General features: G+C 54.1%; 1 protein-coding gene across 1 annotated transcript; it reads right to left on the bottom strand.

The window, feature by feature from the left end:
• Positions 1 to 1,640: 1,640 nt before the first annotated feature.
• On the bottom strand, positions 1,641 to 6,818 carry OAZ3 (ornithine decarboxylase antizyme 3). Its single transcript, XM_032767983.2, is given in 7 exon segments — positions 1,641 to 1,871; positions 2,786 to 2,871; positions 3,892 to 4,067; positions 5,289 to 5,354; positions 5,356 to 5,416; positions 6,378 to 6,577; positions 6,579 to 6,818. Coding segments are annotated over 7 exon segments (783 nt in total). The 5' UTR covers positions 6,639 to 6,818; the 3' UTR covers positions 1,641 to 1,737.
• Positions 6,819 to 10,892: the final 4,074 nt, after the last annotated feature.

Genomic DNA, 10,892 nt, shown 5'->3' on the forward strand with positions numbered 1-10,892 from the left:
TTACTTAAGTTTTATGTTAAAAAAGGGGAGAGAATCCCCTTAGGCTGTGACCATTGGAGCTGCATTTTCATTTCAATAAAGGCAGACCGAGCTGGTCCCTTTTTTTTTGCAGCTGAATCTGCTTCGTGCAGATCTGCCCCAGCATCTAGCATTAGTAGAGAGTTTTGAAGGGGGCGGTTTCTGGAGCACACTGTGTGGACTTAACTGCTCTTCAACCTTGGCAATGACGGGAGCTGAGTTAGGCCAACGCTGGGGGCTTTTGCAGATCTCAGCCTCTTATTGTCTTCGCTGTGTAAAGGAGAGGTCTGGGCAGAGTGTGTTTAGCCTGCTGCCCGGAGAGTACCTGGCTGGCTCCGTCAGAGCTCCTGGCTGTGGGAATTAGCCAAAGCTTTATGCCTCGAGCCAGCTGGCTTTGGAGGTCTGTCAGTGCATGTCAGCAGAGGCTGCCCTGATGTGAAGATAGGCATTTTCTACCAGTTGGTGGTTTCACGGGGGTGGGCTGTGTGCCTCAGCCATTGGTTTCTTTGTTAAATAAAAGTTCTGTTGAGAGTTTTTCTTGTGAGTCAGCCAAGTCCTTGGGGGCGCGTGGGGGAGGAAGAAGGGGCTTAGAGCTGGGCTGCAGGCTGCCAGGGGTCTGTTGCCCACCTTACCTATCACTCTGAGAGACCATGTTAGTCTGATTCCTCCTTGTGCCACTTGCACCATGCTGTAGAATGGGGCTGATGATGCATAATTAGTGGGCCAGGGACTTTGCCGTTCATGGGGGTCAAGCTCTGGGTTAGTCAGCTCCAAGGGCAAATCGAGGTCCTTGGGGGATGCTGGCTGGAGGTGCCCAGCTCGGGGGGGAAAGGCGGGGGGGGGGGGCCTGCCACCCCCATCCCTGCCATCACTCCCTCCCCCACACACTGCTCCGCCAGAGTGAGTCCACTCCCCTGCCACGGGCCTCGCTGGGCTCATTCCCTCACCCCTGTAGCCAGGAAATGAGGCTTGTTCCAGTTCTCTCAACCAGCTCGGGGGCTCTGCCCCTTGGGCTCTAGCAGAGTCCCTGGAATTTTTGAATGGAGCAGGTGCAGGTTTTCTAACGCTGTCACGTGACAGACTGAGAAATGGCGCCGAACACAGGGCCTCGCTTCCCTTGGCAGCTATCTCCCCGAGCGGCAGGAGCCTTGGGTGGACGATGCTATAACCAGCCAGTAGCTGTCTGCCGGCAGCCTGTCCTGCAGAAGTCACACAGGCTAGGGCTTTAAACTGGGAATGGCACTAGGGCATGGAGATTGGCCAGTGAGTTTTCGGTGCCTCAGGCAAGGGGTAGTGGGGTAACATCCCCTTCCTATTGCTCGGAGCTCCCATGCTCAGTCCAGGTCACAAGGCCAAGCACTGATTGCACAGTGGGACTCTGTCCAGCTCTGGAATGGTCCTGCCAAGGCAGACTCGAGGTGGCTTGTGGGGCAGTTGATCAGGGCCTCATGAACACCTGTTGAAGCTGCAAGGTTGAGTTCTTTCCTCCCTGCCCCCTGTGCATTCTGCACTGAGTGTCAAAGCCCTTTCCCACCCCTCCACACCGCACCTGTGCTTTCACACCCATTTAATGATGCTCAGGGGGACATGCTCAGTTACACACATCAACTCAAAGCCTCTGCCCGATCCTGCCAGTTCCAGGCCCAAGTGAAGTGGGAGCTAAGCCATCCCCCCACCCATCCCATTCTGTCTTTGCAGGATGCCCAGCTTCAGGAACTCTCATTCCAGCTCCGGACAGCAGTCTCGCTCCAGCTGGTAAACCATGAAGATAACGTCCTGCCAGGGCGGCAGCGCGGGATGATCTGGTCTGACAACCTCAAAGCCCAAGTAGCTGAATGCTCGCAACAGGTCTCCTGTGGGACGAAAAAGGAAGGGTCCCCATTATTAAAACCAGCTGTTCTGACCTCCACTTGGGATCACGTGCCCCTTAACCTCAATGCTCGTGTTCCTCTAGAGAGACTAGACACTGACATCACAGGGGGATGAGGGCAGGAAGGATGGGGCGCTACATGAAGTAGTTCTAATGCATCAAGTCGGGCAGTTAACTTCCATTGAAAAGCCCTGGCTGTGTATCTGAAGTCAGACCAGGGCCTCAGTCTTTTAACTGCAAAAGTCAAATAGCTTCTGTTACCTACAGATACTGTAGTCATGGCTCAAAATACACCCGTCCCTATTATAACAGAGAACTGCAAAATCATGTACTTTGTTTTAAAACGTGGGTTGCCACTAGACTGCACCATCTGTTCTTACATACAGAAAAGTCAGGAGAAATACTCCTCCGACTGCTGGTCTCTGTGCATTCCACATTCAGGGTAAATAATAGCCATTACTGGACAAGCTGTATGCTGGGCAGAGAGCAGCCTCTGCTCCCGTTAACAAGCCACTGAGCCACAGATTCTCAAACAGGGTCAGGACTCCTCAAGGGGTTGTGAGATTATTTCATGGGGGGGTCATGAGCTGTCAGCCTCCACCCCAAACAAACCCTTCTTTGTCACCAGCATTTATAATGGTGTTAAATATATAAAAAAGTTTTTAATTTATAAGGGGAGGTCACACTCCTATGCGAAAGGGGTCACCAGTAAAAAAGTTTGAGAGCCACTGCACTAAGCTAGCAAGAAAAAAAAAAAAGATTCCAGTGGAAACTCTTTCGCTGTACGTTAAGTATCAAAAACATGGCACAAGCAACTTGCACTTCTCTGTACATGGAAGGCAATCGCTCTGTGTGTCTGGGTTCGCCTACCAACCGCCAGCCCAGAGGGCCCCTTACCGCGATCGCTGCGACCCAGCTGGAAGTTCACAAACACGAGGTTCAGGGCGGTCTGTTCCTCCACGTATTCCAGCGTTGCAGTCAGGCTAGAAGGAAACACACCCCTGTGTTCGAACAAGCTGAGAAATAGCCCCGGGGGGGGAAGGTAGGGGGAGAGTTTCAAAGGTGTGAGGTGCTCAACTCCCATTAAAATCCAGGGGGAGTTGGGGTGACTGAAAATTCTACCCCCTTGATATGGATTCGATTGATACAGGATTGGTTGGTCTAGTTCTGTAGTACTGTGATTTGGTGGCACTTGGGAATTAAATCACAACCACAAGCAGCAGCTGTATAAAACCCAGTTTTGTCAGCTGGAAAGAGACAATCAGGGGAGTTTCAAGCCTCTACGACATTTCCAAGACTGAAGAGGACCAAGGAGTTGGATTAATTTAAGGGGGGGTGGGGGCTCATTTAGAAGCTGGCACAACTGTTACGGCTGAGAAGAGCTGCATAAAGTTACATGGATCATTCAGCCAGCCCTTCCCCTGACTTTGTCGGCTTGAGGCACAGCCCCAGTGAGCACACAATGGGCGTGGAGGGTCAGCGGTAATTGTCTATGACCTTGGATACCGCGGGGTGGGAGCTGCTGCCTTTTTCCTGCCAGCCACCTAATGTCACAAGGTGTGTGGTGGGGGGTGATTTGCAGAAAGATGGGCAAGGGATAACTATAATGTGGTTCAGGAGACATAGGCCCTGGGATCCTCAATGTCTTAAACATCCCAGCACTTAGAAAGAAATGACCCACAGATGGAATAAAGGACCAGCCAGCAGCATGCACCAGAGAGGCGAACCCTGCGCTGCCCTGGGACTTGGCTGGCTGTAAGCTGCAGGAGGGCAGCTCTGAATGCTTTCAGGTTCTTCATTGGGTTTGCAAATGGAACTGGATTTACCTTAGATCGCAAGTGTCTCGGGGAAGCAGGGTCCAAAGCAGGAGGGTGATGGCTGAGGCTGCTTTTTCCCATGGCGTCCAGACAAAGGAGGTGGAAAATCATAGAATATCAGGGTTGGAAGGGACCTCAGGAGGTATCTAGTCCAACCCCCTGCTCAAAGCAGGACCAATTCCTTACCTTTCACGGTTGTTTTGATCCAGGGCGCCGCAGGGCGTGTCCAGGAAAAGCTTGCCGTCGGCCAGGAGTCCGTGCCAGTGAGCGGAGCCTCGGGGACCGAGTTGGAAATGGAAGTCCAGCTGGACAGGGAGACCAGGGAGCAGAAGGTTGCCAGCAAACACTGTCAGGTTCCCAGCCTGCAAGGAAGCAGCGAAGCCCCCGTTACCAGGTGCGCTGACTGGCTGAGAGCCAACACCTGTTAATGCTGGGGTCTGCCAAGGGGACCCAGATCCTACTGAATGGGAACTCCCAGCCTGAACCCCTGCCCATGTGCTCCAGGCGCCGGGAAGCCTAGACTAAGATCTAACCGAGAAGCCCTGGAATTTACAGGCAGGAAGCCAGCATCACACAAGGCAACTTCCTCCCTGCACTACTTCCCACCTTGAGAATCTGAAACTGTTTCTTGTTCAAAGGACAAACGCTAATGATTGCTGCCCCTCCAGTTCCCCTGGGCCCAACACCCTATCTAGGCACAACCTGGCCACCTCAATCCTTTTCTGAAGATGTCCACACAGTGTGCCGCAGCGGTCAAAAAAGCAAACAGGATGTTAGGAATCATTAAAAAAGGGATAGAGAATAAGACAGAGAATATCTTATTGCCCTTATATAAATCCATGGTAAGCCCACATCTTGAATTCTGCATACTGATGTGGTCTTCTCATCTCAGAAAAGATATACTGGCTCTAGAAAAGGTTCAAAGAAGGACAACTAAAATGATTAGGGGTTTGGAGAAGGTCCCATATGAGGAGAGATTAAAGAGGCTAGGTGTTTTCAGCTTGGAAAAGAGGAGACTGGGGGGGGATATGATAGAAGTATATAAGATCATGAGTGATGTTGAGAAAGTGGATAAGGAAAAGTTATTTAGTTGTTCCCATAATAAAAGAACTGGGGGCCACCAAATGAAATTAATGGGCAGCAGGTTTAAAACAAATAAAAGGAAGTTCTTCTTCACACAGCGCACAGTCAATTTATGAAACTCCTTGCCTGAGGAGGTTGTGAAGGCTGGACTATAACTATTAAACAGAGTTTAAAAGAGAACTAGATAAATTCATGGAGGTTAAGTCCATTAACCACTATTAGCCAGGATAGGTAAGGAATGGTGTCCCTAGCCTCTGTTTGTCAGGGGGTGGAGCTGGATGGCAGGAGAGAGCTCACTTGATCATTACGTGTTAGGTTCACTCCCTCTGGGGCACCTGACATTGGCCGCTGTTGGAGGACAGGATACTGGGCTGGATGGACCTTTGGTCTGACCCAGTATGGCCATTCTTATGTTCTCATCTCCTTAGACACAATGAGTAGCTATGGAACGATCCCCTGGATGCACCATGGACTCGGCCAGGCGGCCGGAGATTTCCTACCTTGTACAACTCTTTCAGCTCACCCTGGTTAGCCCCTCTGCCGGCCGGGCCGCCTCCCAAGGACTCAGGAACATTGGAGGCAATAGCGAGGTCTGAGGGTCAGGCTCTCACGCTCAGTCATGGTGATACTTGGAGGATGCGAGAACAAGAGAGAGAAGGACAGCAGGGATGAAATCCTTGCCCATTTGCAAGTCAAGGGGAGTTTTGGCCTTGACTTCAGTGGGGCCAAGATTTCATCCCAGATCTGTAACAAATTGCTCCTATGAGGGAAAAATCCGTTGTAAATGCCTCAGCTCCTGATCCCTTATCATGCCACAGTCCTTTACTCTGTAATTAGCCGCCGTGTAGGCAGGTGCTACCACCCGCATTGTTATAGGCATCAGACTCTGGCACCAAGCACGCGGCCTGCTTTACAGCGCATTTGACTGATTGGTGTTGCCTCAGAGAGCCGGATGCCCCGAGGAATCAAATCAATGCAGCTGGAGAAGGTACTTTGATGCTAAATACTGTAAATGATTCCCAGCTTGAGAGTAAAATCTGTGATACGTGTGTGTGTGTGTGTGTGTGTAAGGGTATTTCACTCTCCCCACTTCAACTATATACAGAGACATTTTGGGGGGTGGGGGCTGATTTCAGAAGATGCTGAGCCCCCCTCCTTCTGAAAACCAGGCCTTTCTAAGGAGTCTTAAGTTGGGCTCCTAAAATCACCAGTTGCTTTTGAAAACCCAATGGCTGATTTGTGGTGTGGTCATGCACTGGGACCCAGTTGTGCTAGGGGCTGTACAAATACAGAACAAAAGCCACAGAGCTCAGATATACACCCCAGGCACCTTAAGAGCTCAGATATATGCCCCAGGCACCCCCCTGTTGGTTTTTTGAAGGATGAATCGTTCTCAAAGCTCCAAAGATAACAATCAACAAGTTACAGGCTGGTCCCCGGCTCTGGAAAATGGAGACTTCTCCCCTTTCCAGACATTTTTACCAATCTAAGCCCCTTTGGGTTTGATTCCCCCGCCCCCAGTGCCAAACAGAAGGAAAGCGACAGTTTCCTGTTAATCTTCGATAGAAGGGGTGGAAAAAGCCACTCACCTCCCGTGGGAAGGCACCATCCTCCGCCTGTAGATGAGGCGATAGCGATAGCAGTAATTGTAATAAGCAAAGGGGGAGCAGATGGGGTATAAGTAGTTCCGTTTCCTCCCTCTCTCAGTATAAGAAAGGGAAAACAGGTAGGTGTGGTCCCGGAGCAGCGACGTTTCTTCAGGCAATGCCTACCCGTGGCAAAGTGAGCCCCTGAGCCCCAGGGCCCCAGTTCAAGTAGCCAGGTGCTTTATGACCCAGCCATTGTGACATTCCCCCATGGGGAGGGCATCATTGTGACATGCCCAGCCAGGCCACACACCCCAGGGCCACACCTAGGTTATTCCTCTCCTGGGCATAAGTGTGGGATGTTGCCAGTATGTGGCTGGCCTTCTAATACCCTGATCTAAGGGGGATAGAGCTGGGGGGCAGGGTCCCTCAGTCTCTGGCATCCATCACGTTCCCTCTTAATCCCCCAAACTGCAGGGTCCATATTGAGTTACATGATGGAGATTATGATGGTTGGGGGCCTATCTAAACCCTGAATCCCACTGTGGGGTCTCTGTGTAGCCACCACCCTGCTAGGCCCTAGAGTGGGTCCTTTTCTCTCTGCAGCACTATGCCAACAGGGCACATCCCCTCGGGTTTGGGGAGTCAAAGACTCAGATAGTTGGAGGCCAGATGAGACCACCAACTCATCCAATCTGACCAGCTCATCCAATCTGACCACCCAGCTCGCACAGGCCCCACATGCTAAACTCAACACCCCAAATGAGACCAAAGTTTATCAGTCCACGAGAGCCTACACTGATCTGTGCCATGGCAGGGAACTGATGCTGTGAAAAATACCCAGATCATCCCAGCAAGTGATAATCCCACATCACAGAGAAAGGCGAAAACATACCCCACTCCCGCCAAGCTCCCTGCCCATCTGAGCTGGGAGGCAAATTCCTTCCTGGCCCCACCTCTGGTGATCAGTTAAGCCCTGAGTGTGTGAGCAAGAAGCGCGAGCCAGGCACCTATGAGAGATGCTCGGTGTCCCCTCAGGGCACAGCCTATCTCCAGCCGTGACCATCCCTGAAGCTTAAGAGGAAGGAGATTAAAACAACCCAACCAACCCTCAGAATACACGGGGGCAGCAAATCCCTTCCTGATCCCTGCTGGTGGCCAGCTGAAACCCTGAAGCATGAGCTCTAGAAACATAGGTGATAAACCAGAAGTAAGCCCCAGGTCTGCTGAGCCCTGCCTCCCCCACCACCACAAGCAACCCCATCATACAATTGCACTCATATTTGTCCAGGGGGCCTCTAGAAACTGGGGTGACCCCCCCCCACTTTTTCAACATGGAAATGGGAACACCTGAGAATACGTGGCCACAGTTGAGTGACTGGAGGGGGGGATGGGGCACAGACATGGGCACAAGGCCCATGGGAATTTCTGTGACCATGGCCATGAAGGCTCCTGGGAATTAGGTGGCAGTCCCATGACCATAGGCACAGCGGCTCCTGGGAATTGCCCCGAACACCTACTGTCCCAGAATACTGGGCACCCTTCCATTGCTTAGAACCCCAACGATGCTTTGGGGGGCAGAAAGAATGGACAGTGGGTGGGTCCCAAAGGGGGGAAAGCATGGAGATCCCTGAGAATGAGTTGGTGGGTCCTTGAAGGGCACTGGGAGAGAGTTGGGGGGAGCAGCAAGGAGACCTGAGGGAAGTAAGGCAGTGCGGGGGGGAGGTTCTGGAGGGGATGAGCAGGGGAAGGGTTCCCTTAGAGGAGCAGGGATTTCAGGGAGGGAGTCTCTAGCTAAGATGGGAATGGAGGGATAAGGCCAGGAAAGTAGGGCTAGAATGGGGATATTAGGGGATGAGAGTCCCTGTAGGAGGCAGGGGAGTGTGGTTATAGTGGGGGGTTAGGAGGATGGGGTTCCCTGGAGGCATGCAGCTGGGGGTGCAGTATGGGGTTAAGGGGTCCCTGGGAGAGCAGGGAGGTGGTTTACTGTGCGGGGTTAGGGGATGGAGGTTCCTAGGGGGCAGGGAAGTGGAGGTACAATGTGTTAGGAGGATGAGGTCCCTGTGGGAGTAGGCAGACAGGGGTATAGCAGGAGGGGGGTCGGGATCCCTGAGGAGAGCAGGCAGGCGGGGGTACAGTGGGGGTTAGGGAGTTCCTGGTGTACAGGGGGTAGGAGTACAACAGGATGGGAAAGGGGAACCCTGAGGGGAGCAGGGAGGTAGGGGTACAGTGAGGGTTAGGGGATGGGCGGTTCCTGGTGTACATCGGGTGGGGATACAGTGAGGGGAAGAGGATTCCTGAGAGGGGCAAGGAAGTGGGGGTTCAATGGGGGAGGGGGTCCTGGTGGGGAATTAAGGAGTGAGTGGGGTTGCAGTGCGGCAGGGATTCACTAGGTAGCTCGGTAAGGTGGGGTTTGGTGGTGAGAGTCGCGTGGAGGACGGTGGGTAGGTGTTACAATGGGGGACACTAGTTACGCCTGGGTAGGTTCATGGAGATAGCGGGGTCCTGGGGCTGGGGCAGAGTGATGGGGAGGAGAATCCAATTTGGGAGGAGCAGGAGGGCGATGGGTGTAGTTATCATGGGGGGAGTTCAGATATGGAGGGAGTGGGGGTTCCCGTGCTGTTATTGTTGCGAGGTGGAGAGAGTTCAGATGGTGGGTGGGGGAGGTTGTTGTCGGGCTCTGTTGGAGATGAGAGTTCGGGGGGAACAGGTGCGGCTAAGGGTTTATGTGGCGAGCGAGAGTGAGGGTCTCGGTAGATGGGCAGGTGGCTGGTGGGGTTCAACCTGCGGGAAGGGATATTCTACGGTGGTGGTGTTGAGGGTCTCAAGGAACTGAAGGAGGGCAAGGGGTACCGGTGGGAAGCTTGAGCAGGTGGGTTAGTGGTTCAGTGGGCTAAAAGGGTCAGGGAGCGTGGTGAGGCAGAGGTGAGGTAGGGGGTTCAGGTCCATGGGGAGGGTTCGCGGGGCGGTTCAGTGGAGAGAGGTCGTCCCGGTGGGGATGGTGGTGGAGTTTCAGTGGATGGAGGGTGGTCCGTGGAAATAGATCAGGTGGATTAGGGATTCCGTGGGTAAGGCGGGTCTCACGAGGGAGGGTCTTTTTTGGGGTTGGACGTATTCCAGTGGGGGATGGGAGGTCTCAGTGTGGGACAGGTGGCGTGGGGTTAGTGGAGAAGGGGGTCCCGTGGGGGGGCTGGGTGGATGGGAGGTTCAGTGGGGGTAAGGAGGCGATCCAAGAAGAGATGCTATAGGGGACAGCTGGGCGCAAGGGGCCAACCCGGAGGGGGAGAACTCGGTAAGGAGCTTGAGGAATTCGGTCTCAAGAATGTGGGGGAGGAATTCCCATGGGAGCTCGTAGGAGGTGGGGTTTAGAGTAGGGGAAGGTGGTATCGGTGGCCGGGGCAGGGTGGGGGGTGGATCCAGTGTAGGCAGGAAGGGGTCCGGTGGTGGGCAGTATGGATGGGGGATTACATCGCAATACCTGGCGGTGGAGCGGCGAGTAGGTACTGGGTGAGAGAGTTGATTTGGTCATATCTACGGGAGGGGTCGAAGGGGCAGAGGTTTGGTTGGTTTAGGGTTCTAGTTGGGGTAAGTAGGAGTTCCCGAGTGAGAGGGATAATGGGCATGGTGGGTGTCGGAGTTGAATACTAGATAAAGGAGGAATGGGGGGTTCATCAAGTTGAGTAGTTCTGAGTACATGGGCGCAAGCGACGAGTTATTGTGGATCCTCAGGTGAGGGATGGTCCTCTTTAGCCGGTGGGGATTGGGTGGTTCAGTGGGAGGAAGGGGGGTCCCCGTGGGGTCCCGCGTGGTTGGGGGTTCACAAAGTTAGGGGGGAGAGGTCCTTCGCCGGATGAGGGGAGGAGGTCAATAGGTGAGATGTGGTGGTAAGGGAAGTTCCGCGTGCAGGGGTCAGGGTGGGGGCGGGTGGTGAGTTGTGGGGGGGGGTTTCAGTCTTGGAGTGGAGGTGTCTCAGTGGGGAGGGCGATGGATGAGCTGGGAATAGGGGAGAACCGGTGGAGAGACGGCTCACACGTGAGGGTGAGCTGTGAGGGGGGGAGTTTCAGTGAGGATGTGAGGTGCCCGGGGTGGGAAGCTTGGGGTGAGTCGGAGAGGTGCCAATGGGAACTCGAGGTGGAAGGGAGGGTCCCGTGCGGGGGGCTGAGGTGTGGGGGTTCCGGGGTTCATGGACTTGGATGGGGTGTCCCCGCTGGGGGGCTCGGGTGAGTGGGAGAGGGATCCCCGGTGGAGGGGGTCCTTAGGTGGGGGGGTGGGTGGGTGGGGGTTCAGTTGGTGGAAGAGGTTCCACGGGAGGGGGGGCTGGGTTGAGTTGGGGGTTTAGTTGAGCTGGGAGACGGGTGTTCTCGGGGATTGGGATTCGGTGGCGGAGCGGCTCCGTGGGGGAGAGGCTTGGTGGGTTCAGCGGGGTTGGTGGGGAGGGTTCAGTGGGAGGGTCCCGTGGGGGGGCGCGTTGGGGTGAAACGGGAGTTTAGCTCGAGGGCGCGAGGGGTCTCGTCGGGC

This window comes from Chelonoidis abingdonii, chromosome 11, assembly GCF_003597395.2.
Source record: "Chelonoidis abingdonii isolate Lonesome George chromosome 11, CheloAbing_2.0, whole genome shotgun sequence".
Lineage (NCBI taxonomy): Eukaryota > Metazoa > Chordata > Testudines > Testudinidae > Chelonoidis > Chelonoidis abingdonii.